Raw genomic sequence first — 15,868 nt, forward strand, 5'->3', positions numbered from 1 at the left:
CGTCAAAAGTTGTACCAAGGGAACGGATCAAATTGGGGGTCTTCTTTCAGACATTTGATGTGCTCCGGGTTCTCGAAGATCTCGAAAAAGCTTTCAAGAGCGTCGGAGGACTGGAATAGATCCAAGCCAGACGAGTTCAAGCAAATGGCTCCAAATGCCGCAGGAATACAAGCCAGCGCGTCGGCAGCAGCGATGATTCCGGGAGCGAGAGGGGTGTTTCGGGGCCGCGCAAGAACATACTCACGGCCTGCTGACTTTTTAACCTCTGCTGGAGTAGGCTCAGCAGCGGCTGCAGGTGCTGACGGTGTAGCCTCAGTGCCAGCAGCTTCAGGCTCAATAGCGGCTGGCTTTTCCTCGGCCTGGAGCTCACGCCCCATCACAGCCGCAAGTAAACTCTTGCTAAGTCCAGCTTCGGCAATGACCGCATAACTAGTGGGCTCGTTGTGAATGAAACTGCTGAGGATATTGACAGCATTGCTCCAGACATGGGAACCGAAGATCCGAGCATTCTCGAAGACCAATCTCAACGAGGTCAACAATTGGGGAGAGTCAATCAGATTGCGCAGGACTCGATCGAAACCTCCACCATTATGCTGCATGATGTGGTTGACAAAGCGGAACATCCACCGGAGGGTTTGCTGCTGAAAATAGGGGATCTGATAATCGATGGAAGGGTTCTTATACTGGTCCGGGAACCCAGCTCCACTAGAAACATTCTCAAATGCTGTCTTGGTCTCAAAGTCAATCAGGTCAGAGATAGCATCGAACCCCTTGGCAGCAGTCAGTGTACCAAGAGCATCGCGAACGGCGTGCACAAAGGTGTCCAGGAATTCCATGATTCGTGAGTAGACCCGGCGAACTTTGCTGGTGCGGAGGTTGAGGATATCAACAAACATCGGAATCAAGCCAGCCGCGACCAGTGTCTCTGGAGTGCGCGAACTCGAACTAGGAAGCGTCCGCAGAAGAGCGAGTAGTGCATCCCGCCATTCATCGTGGAAAGAATCATCGGTGTCATCATCCTCGGCGCCCAGTTCATTAACTACTTTGCGAGTAAGGAACATCAATACGCCATGGTTTACATTGACGCTCAAAGCAGCACAAACATCAATAGCGCGAGATTTGTGCTTCGCCAAGGCATCAAGTGCTTGGATTGCCAATGTTTGTAATGTTCTCGAAACCGTAAGGTCGCCACTAGCGCCAAGGTGAACAATCTCGGCAAGTTGGTAGGTCAATTGAAGGCGTTTTGACTGTTCCAGGTCGTACTGCAGGATCTTGTGTTGGAACGCAGACTCTGTCTGGACATAAGCCAGATTCGTCACGGCCAAGATACGAATCGACAGGATTTGCTCGCGAGTTTCCTGTGATCCTGACAATGCTTGAGCCACCCGAAGCTTATGAAGAAGCTCGTACTTCGCTTCCACGGGTAAATTTGGTGCATTCGATGCGATAATATCCTCGGCCTTTGCTGATAAAATCTGGGAGTACGTGAGATCCAAGATTTTGCCATTTCGAGATGGCTCCTCGGTCTTAGCACCACCGCCGCCACCAGTATTGGGCGCGGGAACTGGAGTCTCATCCACGTTCAAGCCCCGGCTTAAACGTGGGGTAGGTTGCGTTGCGCTCCGACGCAGCGGGGTTGGCGTGGTCGGAGTGTTGGCATCTTGCTCGCTTTTCCCAAAATCGGATGTTGTTCTTGTCTGCTCGGAGTTTCCAGTGGGGTAGTAGAGCACGCGAAGGTTGCCCCATTCTTCCCAGCCATTTTCATCGCGCACAAGCGAAACCAACTCATTCGCATTCAACTTGGTCGAGGTTGGGGGGGGTCTTTTCCTTGGTTTTGCCGCCAACAGCAGGGGAATCGGCGAATGGAGTTTGACTTGTGACAAACGGGCGAGGGAACGGTGCAGCGATCTTTTGCAGTTTCTCCAAGTCAATATTGTAGTGTGTCGCCAGCATAGTCTGCTGTTGATGACCCCTTTGACGCGAGTGGTATCTTTGGGCTAGACATAGGGCAAGGCGTAAGGTGGACTGGAGAAGAGAGAGTGAAGTGGTATTCAAAAGGTCGCCTAGTCGCTCACTACTATTGTAGAGGCTGCGGTTCCCGCATTTCTCAAGTAGGAGGCGCGAGAAGTTCAAGATCGCCTCCACCAGCTCCTTGTCTCCGTCCAGGCCATACCCAAGGTTATTCAGTTTGGCATCGATGCCCTCCGCCGGTGTCTTGCTCGGATCGGCAGCATAAGACTCCTCCAGGACACTCCTCGCGAATGATTGAGTCTGTGGGCCGGTGTTCAGGAAGTATTTTTCGATGACGGAGGCTAGGATTTCATCGAAGCGGTCTAGAACGGTGATCCAGTGGTAAAGGTCGCCGCGAGGAAAGGGCCATAGCCTAGGGAACGAGTTCAGGTGTGCAGGAAGCTCTGGAATAGGAAGATTTATAGATTTCCCGATAAATTCTTCGAGAAAAGGTGACTATATCAAGTAGGAAAAATTTTAGTCGGAATGCAGATGGGGGGGGGTGGAAGTGAGTGTGGATCGATCAACTCTTTCATCACGGAACGGGGAACATACGATTGTAGCCTCATGCTTGCGGCTAGCCACCTTCTTAATTCTCCCCATGTTGACGATCAGAGGGACAGCCAACCATGAGGAGGCGTTGAAAATCCAGGAGAAGAGCCTCCCAGAGGGTGGAGTGGGGAGGTCGAGACAACCGGGTCGCCGAACAAGCGCGAGGGTGCCTTATGACGTTTTTGGGTCCTCTTCTCCGGCCGCGCGAAAACTGAGTCGATTTGGAGACGTGGGAACGCGCGAATCGTATAGCAGGCGAGGGTTTGATGTCGGGCGGAATAGAAGAATAAGTAATAGATGATCAAATCGAGCTCTGAGATCGAGAATAGCTCAGGCTGGATGGAGGATGGAGGTATGGGTTGCAAGTGTCAAAATGGGCCAGGGAAAACGGGTGCAGGTCGTTTGGCCCTGGGGAGGGATGACAATCGGAAAATGATCAAAAGAAAAAAGTTGAGAAAGTCGAGAAGAGAAAGATGGAAGGTTGGGGGTGGGAGTGGAAGAAAGAGGGAAGAGGGGGGAAGTGCAGTGGAGGAAGAGAAGGTGAAAGAAGAGCCTGAGCTGTCCGTAGAGCTGGACTGAATTGGCAGGTCTCCCTCTGCAGGTGAGCGGGACTGCGGTGGGCTTGGGGGGGGAGTTCCCGGAGGCTCAGGCGCTAAGGCACACATTTGGGCATAAATACTGCATACTAGTAGCAAAGTTTGCTTTTGTTCTGCTTGGATTGTTTTGGATTTTTAGATTTAATTTAATTGTTCCATGTATCCCGGTGATTTGTACTTTGTAACCTGGGAATTACTAGATGAGGTTAGTTGTGCCATTTCTAGTTTAGCGCCCTATCTGTAAGCTCCCCTCCAGGCCGGAAACAAAGGCCGGGTTTTAACTATCGATGTTGTACTTATTAAAATAAGTGTAGCAGGTCTATGCCCAGGTGGGCGGATGCCATTATGGTGATTTTTCTAGGTGGAAAGGTGGCTATTGTCGGTGTCAGCTTCCCAGGTCCTCACATTATGGTTATAAAATGGGACAAATCCCACTTCATCGGGCCAACTTCGATTGAAGACTGGGCGGAGGATCATTTTCGCCGGCTATCGCAAGGAATACAATAAGATCACAGTACTTCAGCTTGGATTCTTAAACCTGGGTAATAAAATAATTTTCATTTTACATCAAAGAAAGAGTTGCATTCATCAACCAGATACACCAAATATAAGTCTCTTCAACACCATCGTACCTCTGCCTCTTCATCCATCACGAATATTTCGCCTTGGGCAGCTCTCCATCCCACTGCACCTTCATAGTCGACGGATACGGCGAAAAACTGCTCTGCTCCGCGTTCATATACATCGTGATTCCGCCCAGTGCGGGAATCTTCTTGAGTTGACCCTGAGGACCCGGGGTGCGACGGAGATTCTCCAACTGTCCCACAACTCGGAGCATAGTGGGCAGGGCCACTTGGCAAACCTCCAAACCGAGACACTTGTGCGGACCAAATCCGAAATGAATATACTCATCCAGGTCCCGGTCCAAGCGAACCTGTTCGGGGTCCGGGAATGCCTTGGCATCATGACTGGCAGCCACCTACATTGGGTAGCCGAATTAGTACCAGGAAATAGGGAACGCAGTAAAATGCGGGAGAGCATAGCACAATAGTGCGACTTACCAAGTTGCAATAAATATTCTGTCCGGTCTTCAATGTCACTTTCTCCCCGTTGTCTTCGATGACGGTTGGCTTAGCGACTTCTCGCGGCAATGCCACCGATGATCGGATACGGGCACCTTCCATGAAACTAGTACAAAGAGCGTTAGCAAAGTGACAATTTCAAAGACAATCAAATGATCAGAACTCACTATCGCAGAAGCAGCTCATCGGATTCCGGGGTATGTTCCTTCGACAGTCGCTGGATCTCAGCCAAGTGAGCAGCATTCTCTTTCTCCAGATAAAAGTCCAAACACTGAACGAATAGCTGCGCTTGGTTGGCAACCATAGAGCTTGCCGATGGAAGAATGTGAGTCCAAACAATCTCCTTGGGCGGCAGTCCACTGTCCAACAGGCGCTGGATCATATGAACACCATAATCACTCAAGGCATCATGACGATGGAGGCGATTCACAATATTAGCAATAAACCCGGCCTTGTCGACAAGCTCGACGTTCGCCATCACTAGTTCACCAAGCTGCTGTGCAACCTGGCGGGAAGCTTGTTCAAGCTGGAAGGACTTTGCGACATCAACGTCGTAGAAGATACACGTGAAGATCAAAGCCATGATCTTGTAAAGCTCCATCTCGCTGAAAACGCCTCGAGGGTTGGACTCAGTCTTTAGCGACAGCGAAAAGATATTGGCGCAGAAATTTATCTGGGCTAGATTGGACACGTCGCGGCAGATATCGACCTGGTTGACGCCTGCAATTTTATACGAGTGTTTTTTCAACAGTTGCAGGGTGATGTCTTCGTAGAAGGAGCGTACTTCCGAGTCCCATTTGTCTCGGTACAGGGCATTTCCAATCATTTTCCGGGATGCTGCGTTGGGTGGATGATCCCCTGAGAGCATGAAGTCTCGGCCAAAGGACTGGCCATCGCGGTGAAGAATAAACTCAAGTTTCTTGCCCCATGTTACCTTGAATGTATCGGGGTCAGTTAAGACTGACTTGCAGGCGGCCTGGGAGTTGATGAGGCGGGGAATAGGTCGGAGTGTAGGCCGGTCAAAGCTGTATGTGCTACCAAATCCAAGGCTTGTCAAGATCTTCTTGTTCTCGCTGGGAACCACCATTGGGAAATGCGCATATACTGAGTCTCCGCGGATGTGGTTGGGGAATGCCCTCAGAGCGAGCTTGTAGAAGACGTGACCATGGTCGACAGAGGTGTCATAGCTGATCTCATTGAAGGCCCAGTTTGTGAGGTTCTTAGGAGTATAGTCAACTGTGTAAAAGCGATCGCCGCGGACAAGAGCAACGGCATCGGAGAGAATGGCCCGAGAAGTAGTAAAATTGGCGCACAAGCCACTGCCAGGAACCATTGGCTCTTTGGCATCTTCGACGATCAATCCAGGGTACATCTCCACAAGATCTGGGTGGTCATAAAGATTTCTGAGTTGATCAGCGATATAGGGATCTGAGTTGATATCTTCGAAGGTTTTGTGAGGAGTCAGGTTGAAGAAAGTACGGAATTCGTTCAGGGTTGCCAGGTTCCAGGACCGGGCCTGCTTCATCCCGAGCACTTCAATGCTCTTGAAAACAGCAGGTACATTGGAAGCGCCATAAGCTCCGGCCACATCTTCAACTCCCTGTTCGAAAATCTGAACCAGGTCGTCGTCATCGAAGGTGCCATCAGCAGTACGCTGCAGCTTCGCAAATGGACGTTCAACGGGGTCGGTAGGAAGTTTTGCTTCCCAGTGACCGAGCCCCATAGCAAACTGCTGCAGGTTGATATCATTAGGATTCTGCCCCGCAAATATCTCCTCGTACAAGTCCTCTGACCACTTCTGGTCGCGGGCAGAGACACATGAATGCCATCGGTAGACAAGGTTGAATTCAGCAGACACTTGGTTTCCAGTAGCTTCCGCAGCAGCATCGCCCAGTAGACCATCCTTCATTTCTGATCTAGGATCCAAACTCCATGCACTATTGGTACGGTTCAGGTTAAGAATCGTTCGGACGTAATCCTTCATGATGATGTTGACGTATAGACCGCAGGTGACAAGACGGGCGGTCTGGAAGAGGTCATTATCCCATGTGGCATAAGCTTTGGCATTGGACTCGTCGGGCTTCGTGAAGCGGCCACCTTCATTGATTTCTGCCAGTTGTGTCACCACGTAGTTGTGGAAGCGGTTAAACATGATGAGCATGACGCCAACTCCGGGAGGGAAGCCCAGAATTCGCTTGGTGGAGAAACAATCAGGCTTGAGCTTTCCATCCTTAAAAGTCCTCACTAGATTCTGTTCTTCCTGGTTATTACCATAAAGCGGAGACAGGTCCAGATATGAAGAGGTGTTTGAAATCGAGCTGTCCTTCCGATCCGTCTGGAAAAGGTCTGTTCCTAATTGTCAGCTTGGTCCGAGGAATTGGATCTCAATTGGGGCTTGTTTTCGGGCTTTTTCTTACCGTGAATGATGATAGACGCAAGATAAAACAGGGTGCTAGATATTTTATTTGGGTGTTCCTTGAAGCTCTTTCGGGCTAGCAGGCTGTCGAAAAGAACCTCTGGCTCTGGAAGAGAAGCCGACTGAACGGTTACTGGTCTGACGGACCTAGCATATGCAGTGCCTGCAGCGCCTAATTTTGGCCAAAAGACGTTCTAACCGTGTTAGTAAGGTGATTATATCGGCTGGGTCATATGGTAGGTCATACATTTCCTGAGCCATCGGCGCTGCGGTACAAAGCATCACGGCCAAGATACCTTTCCACGTCATGAACATTAGTACTCTGTACCACGCATTTAGGTAGTATCAATGATATGGGAGATAGGACCAGACTCACGATCTTGGCGGGTGTTCCAAATCATTCCAAAGCGTACTGAGGAAAGTATTTGTTAATCCTTTTCCAGCCCGAGATGTCGCAGGCAAATCGGCCGCAAGCTAGGCAGATGTGAGAATGAGATACTCCAAAATTCGACCACAGGAAACAAACCTGAACAATTCCCTCCATAACGTAGTCTTTGTCATTGAGCGGCTCTCCGCTAAAAGCGCTTTTCGCAACCTCGGCGAGCGTCTTAACATCATTCAAATCGATGTGCTTCAGGTCCTTGGCAAATCCAGTCACCTTCTTACTCTGGATATAGGTCCCATCGCCGGTTTCAGTAGGCAGGGGTCTCAGAGATGCCTCAACAACTTTTTCGATTTTTTCAATTGGGTTTTCTCTGCCATTGGCAGCTCCGTTGTTATTCTCAGACATCGTGGAAGCTGTGAGTAATTATACAAATGATAAAAATAGAATGTTCAAGCTGTAGAAGAAGGTATAACATTAGCTGGGGAGTCAAATATCAGAAGTAAAACGAAATTCTATTTTATCCGGGATTCGAAATTGGGAATTTTGTCCATCCTTGAAGAGGGGTAGTGGTAGTTGGGGCTAAAGGGTAACTAATGAGAATAGCAAGGAGTCGTCATACCAATTCAAAGGATAAAAACGCAAAGCCGAATGTCTGGATGGAGCAATGGTCTTCGGACCAATCGCGTACAAGGAATCGAGGGGGTAATCAAGAACAATCGCGATTCAACAAGTACAGAGCATGGAATATTGTCAAGAAAAGAAATTTCCCATCATGAGGACACATCGGAGGGTATTGGGGCAATTATAGGCTTCCAGCGGCGTAATCCGAGGCAATACGACTGGGCAAATACGGCTGGGGCTGTTCAGCCGTACCCAGGCTACCGACTCCATCGATTTCCAGAGACTTGGCTTGATCCGGTGATAGTCTGTCATCTAGCGCCACAACCCTAACCACCCAGCTGCCAGTGTGTGCCTTGGTGTCTGCATGGGAAAAGACAGACGACGGGGTGCCCCACCGCAATGTGAACAATGGGGCTCTCCTTATTCGTGCGTCGAATCGCATGTGAGGAACAGAATAGCGTACAGTGCCGCCTCTGTCTGTTTCCGCAAGACTGTAGAGAAAACTCACTGAGTGAAGTTCGGTCAAGAAAAAGGCCTCATATGGGTTAAGGCCTGCTGTTTCTGTCCAGGTACCCTCGTCGTGACCAGGTCCAGATGGTGTCCGTGTCAGGCCTGAAGGAATGGGGCAGTCGGCCTAAACTATCATTGGCACAATGACAGGCCAGCTTATCCAGTGGCGATCTGCAACTGGCCCCGCAGTCAAGTAATCCACGCATTTCATAATGTCTTGTCGCTCTTTGGAGAGCACGGGCTGCATCAATATGCGGGTAAGAAAAATATAGATTCATGAAATTTCCCAATATTCTTTCTTATGAGAGATCTGGACCATAATCAGACCTGAGGACTGTGGGTTTAGGGGAGCTGATTGGGTCCGCCATTCGGGCAGACTAGCCGATGCTGCACAGCCGCGCCGTTTGCTCAAGTGAGCTGATATCCGGCCGGGTTTCAGAAAATAATCCAGGCAACGAACAGTGGATTTTGGCCCCAAATCGTACTCCGTCTCTGCAGGGGTTTCCACTCAACCCGGGCTTCCGGGGCTCTCCACGAATCCGATCTGGCCTTACAGGGCAATCCTCGAGATTGAAGACCATTCAGCTCGTCCGGATTGAGTCGCTTATGGAGGTGCAGCTGGAAAACGGCCCCAAATTCTGGCTGCTGGATCCCAGGATTGAATCAGCGAATAAACGAACAGACGTTGTCATAGCTGACAAGACGGCTCGTTTAGCGTGCTGATGGCAGATGTATAGTATGAAATGAGGCTTGCATTACCGCACCACCGTCGAGTGACCTTCGTATTTCCTAGCTGCTGCCAAGTAGAGTCGTCCCTTCTAGCTGACTCGAAATTATTGAAAATGACATCTTCCAGGATGATGTAGTAAAAGTGTATTGTGTTCTGTTCTGTTCTGTTTTGCTCTGCTCTGCCCTTATGGAGGCAAGAGATCCGATGTTCTTGCCTCAGGTGTCAGCGTCATGTGACTTCATGGATGCCGAGGTCGAAGTGATTGCCAACAATTTCTCGATGCTTCGCGTGACCCCAACAAGCTCATCAGGTCCTCTCAATTTGCCTGAAACATCTTCAGCTTTTGAATTGAAGCTTGTCAGCACATAATGGCCAAGATCACTCTCACCGTGGAGCCTCGTGGTGAGCATACAAAGATCCCCACGACCAAGTCCTAGCTTTAGGGGATAATCCCAACAAGTCTTCAAAATACTGACAATGAACAGGCAAGCCCATCCGGAGGCTCCCCAAGACTCTCACCATTGCGCTTGATGCCTCTGGTGAAGATCTGCACAAGATGATCGCCGATGTCTCCGGTTCTTCAGTCCACCGTCTGCGAATCACCAAGGGAAGTGACCGCAGCGTCGTCCCCAACGCCAAGGATACGACCATTGATGATACCGGGCTCCGAGAGTCCAGCGTGATCCATATCAAGGATCTAGGTACGTCAAATACCGGCATCGCTTGAACTGATACCAATACATTGGCAGCAGAGCATGCGGACATGCCAACAGCCTACACCCCGCAGCTCAAGAAACACATTCTAACAAACATCCAACAGGACCCCAGATCGCCTGGCGCACCGTCTTCATCATCGAGTACCTCGGTCCTCTCCTGATTCCCGCACTCTTCCTCTTCCCTCTCCGTCCCCTTCTCTACTTCAACTTCGACACCATCCCCGCTCCCTCCGACACCCAACTCCTAGTCTGCGCCCTCCTAACCCTGCACTTCCTCAAGCGCGAGTATGAGACAATCTTCGTGCACCGCTTCAGCAACGCCACCATGCCCGCCCGAAACATCTTCAAGAACAGCGCGCACTACTGGGCCCTTGCCGGATTCAACATTGCTTACTGGGTCTTCCGCCCGGACTCGGTCGCCGCCGTCTCCGAGCCTAACCCGCTCCTGCAATATGCCGGTCTTACCCTGTTCGCCTTTGGCGAGATCTTCAACTTCAATGCCCACCTTATTCTGCGCGGCCTTCGTCGCCCGGGTACCACCGAGCGCGGCATTCCCCAGGGCTTCGGGTTCAACATGGTTACCTGCCCCAACTACATGTTTGAGATCATTGCTTGGTTGGGTATCTGGCTCGCCAGTCAGTTGAACTGGAGTGTGATTATCTTCACTCTTGTCGGTGGGCTGCAGATGTGGAGCTGGGCCTGGAAGAAGGAGAAGCGCTACCGTAAGGACTTTGGCGATAAGTATAAGAAGAAGCGCACTGTCCTGCTGGCCGGTATTTGTTAAAAGATCGATGTGCCCTGCCCCGACATACAACGGGTTTGTACGCAGAAATCAAGATTGACTTCTGTGAGTCGGGCTGAAATGCCCAAAACAATCACAGCCATCACCCGAGTCTATTCGATTCTATCGGCATACACTTATCTGCCATATTCAAATAAAAAGCGGTTTTAATATTCTTCTGTGGGAGCTCGAGACAAGAATCGGTGAAGGAAGTGACGGGAATGCGACGATAATGCATACATTCTATTATTGAACATAGACGGTGGGGGAGATAGGACCGAGGGCATTTTGTCCTCAGTATCGGTTTTTTGCTGCTTGAACAAATTTGATTTCATCTTTAAAAGATAATATACTACGTCCATGGTCTGCTGTAGAAATGCCTACTTAAGTATATACTAGTGGTATTCATATGGTGCTCTCTGGCAATCAGGAATAATACTATCTAATCACTAGTAGATGTTCCGGGTATACCAAAGCAAAGCTTCAAAAGAATTAATAAACACTGCATTCTATTACTGAGCATATGTAGAAAATAATGACCATGTTTCCTTTAGGCCCGACCGTATGCACGCCAAAAGTAAAAAAAGCACAACCACGCTATATGGGAAATATTACCGGGAAGACCATGAACTCCAAGCCAGATAAACATCGTAACTGATGCACCTCAGCGGCGCAAGCCATCCATTCTGGATGAGACAGACATCAAACATTTTTCGCCTTCTTCTGCCAGAGCATATAATACGGATCCAGTTCGTCGCAATCGCCGCCTTTTGCTTCACACCCGGGGAAACGAAGGACGAGATCACCGTCCTTGTAGGTTCCATCCATAGACGCACCAGGCGAGTCTTTGCTGTAAGCATTCAAAACGCGTTGCGGAACTAAAGCCGTTCGAGCGAGAACTGTCGGGTGCCATTGAATGATATGGTCCTAGACGGTAAATGTTAGTCAAATATATCTATCAATGCCTCCAGTCCAGCGCGCAGCTATCGGGATTTCAATCATACCAGACCATGCGTTTCGGCCTTTGCAAATCCATAGCTGCGAAACAGCGGATCAAACCAAAGATCAAGGAAATAACGGGCAAAATCGCCATTCTTGAGGATAAAGCTGCCAGGGCTGAGATCCTCGCTGTCCCGCGTAACGATCAGGTCCACGTCCTTCTCCTTAAGATGTGGGAATGTTTTGATGATGCTATCTGGCGGGACGACGGGCACGTCCTTCATCATCAGCGATTCCAGTTTGCTCCGATCTAATAGGTGCGACTTGAGCGACTTGGTTGGGTCCATGATCAGCGCATGGGCGCTGAGGTAGAAGAAGTATTTCGAGCTTGGATTTCTAGCAAGGGCGTGTCGGACGGCGGGGAGCGTAGCCCAGCTTCGGGGTGAATCGCCGATGGCTTCTTCATAGTCGGATGTGCTTGCGAAGAAGTTCGTATAGCCTGATGGGCAAGACGAGTCAAGGTTAGCTACCTTAGGTAATAAAGCTTTGAGGGGTGAGTTTGGAGATGTAAAGCTTACCGTGACGCTTTGCATAATCTTCGCGATTGGTCACGATCTTCTTGATGAAGCTCTCACTTAGCGCCTTTCGATCCAGAACCGTGACGATCACCACGCCTGAAGTGCTAGCCGTTGCGGCCACAGCAGATGTCGAGGTTGAAGAGGTAAAGTAAGAGAGGAGGTAGAGGATTGTGGCAATTGCGATCGCAGCTACAGCGATGGTCTTCAGCTGTTTCCTGCGGTGGTAGGACAATCGAGTCGATCGGGCGCTGGGGAGAGGATGGGGACTCCTCCGCGGAGGTAAAGCGAACTGCATTGCGAGGGGTGATACCCAGCGCGGTGTTGCTGGGCGGGGATGAGATGGGACGGAATAAATCAGACCATCTTACAAAGGTGGACGAAGGAAGGCTTCACGGGGGTTGAGATTCCAGTTGTAGAGTGGTTACAATGACGAGGTTGGATGTTCTGAAGTTCAAGTTCCAGAGTCCAGAGTCCAGAGCTTCCTTTCCGCCAAATCTCCGAATCCGGCCGTGTCTCTGCCTGCGCATTCCAACGTCCTTGAATATTGCCCGTTTCGAGTTAGTATTTGATTACAAAAGATAGAAGATAGATAACGCTTGAATTTGATTTTTTTTTTCTATCTGGCAAATATTACCACTTAGGCGATCAAGTGCCGGTTTGTAGTTTTCAAGTTGTAGAAGTCTTGGCCGGGTACTAGTTAATAAGATCATAGTAGTAGTATTACTACTAGTACTAATAGCCTGGGGCTATGAAAGAACCCTGGAAAGCCCTGGAAAGTTGCATTCATCAAGAAAACTATTCAACACAAGACTAGTAGTTATCAATAGCAGAGATAACCTAATCAAAGTTTTAGAAAAGTGGTTCAGGCATTGGGGGTCTCCGGGAAGGTTGGAACTTGAAATATATATGGTGCAGTGCTGCAGAGAGAATCACCACCATCCTCTAGGAGATAAAAACCAACCTTGGACCTTGAAACCTGAAGACACCTGGGCCGCATCTATGGATTTCAATTGCACCGCCTGCTGCATATATACCATCATTTGAATACTAGAATAATTACAAAATCGAGTCAATTACACTCAGGCGACTTGATTACGAGTAAAACTTGATCTCAGATTGTAACATGTAGATGTGATTGGAGTATAAATACAGGAAATTTAATATGCAAGCCCAGTAGGAGCCCAGGTGAGTCGCTCATGGTGTTGACAGAGAAACAGTGGCTGGGCAACTCGGCGTAAAAGAGATGCTCAATCGCGTCAACCGATTTGTTGCGATAATGATACAATAGGAGGAGCGCTCGTCCAAAGCATCCTGGCCGATGCAGGATAAAAGCCAAAAAAAGAAGAAAACAAAAGACACCGATGTATCTCAATCAAATCAATAAACGATGCAATCACTCAAAAGACCGCTGAGCGAGCTTCTGGGGGTCGGCCTGGCCCTTCCGGCGCGGTGTCGTGATCTTCTTGATATTAAGTCGCTCTTGAATCTTCGCCTCAACCTCGTCCTCCCTCTCCTTAATCCACTCTTCAAAGGACTTTGGCTCGGAGAGTCCTAGCTTCTGTCGTTCTTCTTGGAATTGTTCTTGGATCTTGGGAGTTTGCATAATCTGGTACCGGAGATTCCAGCCGAACATGCCGAGCTCTCTGATGCGGCCTTGTCCATTGCCCAGGAGGTACTTGTCGAGACTGCCTTCCTTCTCAATTGTGCGGAGCGCTTTGCGGGTCACCTTGATGAACAGGTGTTGGTCGAGAGCGTCGCTGTACATCTTCTTGCGGCGGACGTTGGGCTTCCAGCTACGGCGCGTCTTGCCCTTGTTGCGACCGTCGGAAATCTTGTTACCGAAACGGATCATGGCACCACCGTAAAGACCAGTGTCGGCCTGCTTGTACCATTGCCTGGCGCCATAAGGGTAGGGTGGGATGTGCTCGGAGAGAGGCTTGTTGGCCATGGGAGCCAATGTGGTGGAGAAGGAACGCTTCGGAGTCGAAAGGGAGAGGCTTCGAAAGGCCGATGAAAGAGAGAAAGGAGCCGCCATGGCGGATCGAGAGTGAATAGCTGCCATTGAGACTGGAGGGCGACAGCAGTTGAGTATCACAATGTCACAATTCAACGGGAAGCTGGTTTGGTCGCGGATGGAGGAAAATTGGAGTGAAGGTGTTGACCGCCTTCAACGCGACGCCGTGAGTGGCTGCGCAGATCCCTTGCTCGCGAATTTCACGAAAGCAAAGAGATACTACGGAGACGGAGCCCCCATCATCGCATTACCCGGTTCTTTTATCTCTTACAAGCTCATCTTACTTTTGATTTCTCTCCTCCACCCCCATTGACCCTCGTCTTCCTCCTACACCGGTGGCTACGAAGCCAAATTCTACAATCATGGTCCAGATCAGTGAAGTCAAGGGCAACTCGCGCGAGAACCGGACCGCAGCGCACACCCATATCCGCGGCTTGGGCTTGCGCTCAGATGGTACTTCGGAGGTTACAGGTGATGGATTTGTCGGGCAAGCATCTGCCCGAGAGGTGAGTGAATCGATTCTCTTTTGATGCTGGTTCGAAACCGGAGCTGATGATGGACCTTCCATTCGACAGGCATGCGGCGTGGTAGTCGACCTTATCAAGGCCAAGAAGATGGCTGGCCGAGCAGTCCTGCTTGCTGGTGGCCCTGGTACCGGAAAGACCGCGCTTGCTCTTGCTGTATCACAGGAGCTGGGAACAAAGGTTCCCTTTTGCCCGATCGTTGGTAGCGAGATCTACTCTGCGGAGGTCAAGAAGACAGAGGCTTTGATGGAGAACTTCCGGAGGGCAATTGGTACGCGACGCGATTGATAGGATATGGCCGGGAGACCGGGAGATTGGGGACATATTAGGCTAACATGGATTAGGATTGCGCGTTCGCGAAACCAAAGAGGTTTATGAGGGTGAAGTGACCGAGCTCACCCCCGAGGAGACCGAGAACCCACTGGGTGGCTACGGCCGCACCATTAGCCACCTGATAATTGGATTGAAGTCCGCCAAGGGCACCAAGAAGCTTCGTCTGGACCCCAGCATCTACGAGGCTATCCAGAAGGAGCGCGTTACTGTCGGAGATGTCATCTATATCGAAGCCAACACCGGTGCGTGCAAGCGTGTTGGTCGTTCCGATGCCTATGCCACCGAATTCGATTTGGAGGCGGAGGAGTATGTGCCCGTTCCTAAGGGGGAGGTTCACAAGAAGAAGGAAATCGTGCAAGATGTCACACTCCACGATCTGGACATGGCCAACGCCCGGCCGCAAGGAGGACAGGATGTTATGAGCATGATGGGCCAACTGATGAAGCCCAAGAAGACCGAGATTACAGACAAGTTGCGACAAGAGATCAACAAGGTGGTCAACCGGTATATCGACCAGGGTGTGGCTGAGCTTGTCCCTGGTGTGCTCTTCATTGATGAGGTCCACATGCTCGATATTGAGTGCTTCACATATCTGAACCGTGCTCTGGAGTCCACAATTTCCCCTATTGTCATTCTTGCCTCTAACCGTGGTCACACTGTCATCCGCGGCACCGACGAGATCAGCGCCGCCCACGGCATCCCGCCCGACCTGCTTGCCCGCCTTCTCATCATCCCCACCAACCCCTACGCCCCCGAAGAGATCAAGACTATCATCCGAACTCGTGCGAAGACGGAAGGTCTTAACATTACCGATCCTGCACTGGACAAGGTTGCCGAGCACGGTAGCAAGGTCTCCCTGCGGTACGCTTTGCAACTGTTGACTCCGGCAAGTATCCTTGCCCGCGTGAACGGTCGACCTGGTGGAATCGAAGTGGCCGATGTTGTCGAGTGTGAAGATCTGTTCCTGGATGCGAAGCGCAGTGCTGCGATCGTCCAACAGGATGCCAGCAAATTCCTTCTCTAGACGACACTGGACAGTTGGAGAATATTGGACAAAGGGAAAAAGAAGGGAGTTCCATGA

At 50.3% G+C, this 15,868-nt stretch overlaps 7 protein-coding genes across 7 annotated transcripts; 2 read left to right on the forward strand and 5 right to left on the reverse strand.

Moving 5' to 3' along the window:
* Positions 1–2: 2 nt before the first annotated feature.
* On the reverse strand, positions 3–2,613 carry N7533_008141 (uncharacterized protein; the record flags this gene model as incomplete). Its single annotated transcript, XM_057104791.1, has 3 exons — positions 3–1,799; positions 1,846–2,466; positions 2,566–2,613. 3 exons carry the CDS (start codon positions 2,611–2,613, stop codon positions 3–5), a joined length of 2,466 nt encoding a protein of 821 aa, XP_056959748.1.
* Positions 2,614–3,807: 1,194 nt separating this feature from the next.
* N7533_008142 (peroxidase/cytochrome P450 family protein) lies at positions 3,808–7,446 on the reverse strand (the record flags this gene model as incomplete). Its single annotated transcript, XM_057104792.1, has 7 exons — positions 3,808–4,137; positions 4,220–4,346; positions 4,408–6,586; positions 6,658–6,850; positions 6,904–6,952; positions 7,033–7,130; positions 7,183–7,446. The coding sequence occupies 7 exons, from the start codon at positions 7,444–7,446 to the stop codon at positions 3,808–3,810; spliced, it is 3,240 nt and encodes a 1,079-aa protein (XP_056959749.1).
* A 397-nt stretch (positions 7,447–7,843) lies between these two features.
* On the reverse strand, positions 7,844–8,419 carry N7533_008143 (uncharacterized protein; the record flags this gene model as incomplete). Its single annotated transcript, XM_057104793.1, has 2 exons — positions 7,844–8,296; positions 8,321–8,419. 2 exons carry the CDS (start codon positions 8,417–8,419, stop codon positions 7,844–7,846), a joined length of 552 nt encoding a protein of 183 aa, XP_056959750.1.
* An 851-nt stretch (positions 8,420–9,270) lies between these two features.
* On the forward strand, positions 9,271–10,402 carry N7533_008144 (trans-2-enoyl-CoA reductase (NADPH) TSC13; the record flags this gene model as incomplete). Its single annotated transcript, XM_057104794.1, has 3 exons — positions 9,271–9,304; positions 9,388–9,603; positions 9,723–10,402. 3 exons carry the CDS (start codon positions 9,271–9,273, stop codon positions 10,400–10,402), a joined length of 930 nt encoding a protein of 309 aa, XP_056959751.1.
* A 699-nt stretch (positions 10,403–11,101) lies between these two features.
* On the reverse strand, positions 11,102–12,211 carry N7533_008145 (putative alpha-1,6-mannosyltransferase subunit; the record flags this gene model as incomplete). The annotated part of the gene is made up of 3 exons (XM_057104795.1): positions 11,102–11,326; positions 11,404–11,837; positions 11,917–12,211. 3 exons carry the CDS (start codon positions 12,209–12,211, stop codon positions 11,102–11,104), a joined length of 954 nt encoding a protein of 317 aa, XP_056959752.1.
* Positions 12,212–13,309: 1,098 nt separating this feature from the next.
* N7533_008146 (mitochondrial 54S ribosomal protein bL28m) lies at positions 13,310–13,978 on the reverse strand (the record flags this gene model as incomplete). The annotated part of the gene is made up of 1 exon (XM_057104796.1): positions 13,310–13,978. The coding sequence occupies one exon, from the start codon at positions 13,976–13,978 to the stop codon at positions 13,310–13,312; it is 669 nt and encodes a 222-aa protein (XP_056959753.1).
* A 314-nt stretch (positions 13,979–14,292) lies between these two features.
* On the forward strand, positions 14,293–15,811 carry rvb1 (RuvB family ATP-dependent DNA helicase pontin; the record flags this gene model as incomplete). Its single annotated transcript, XM_057104797.1, has 3 exons — positions 14,293–14,436; positions 14,506–14,725; positions 14,799–15,811. The coding sequence occupies 3 exons, from the start codon at positions 14,293–14,295 to the stop codon at positions 15,809–15,811; spliced, it is 1,377 nt and encodes a 458-aa protein (XP_056959754.1).
* Between the last annotated feature and the right edge of the window lie 57 nt (positions 15,812–15,868).

The sequence above is a fragment of the Penicillium manginii genome, assembly GCF_028828005.1.
Source record: "Penicillium manginii strain IBT 31320 chromosome Unknown utg000005l:1.0-5665137.0:1.0-5668048.0, whole genome shotgun sequence".
Taxonomy (NCBI): Eukaryota; Fungi; Ascomycota; class Eurotiomycetes; order Eurotiales; family Aspergillaceae; genus Penicillium; species Penicillium manginii.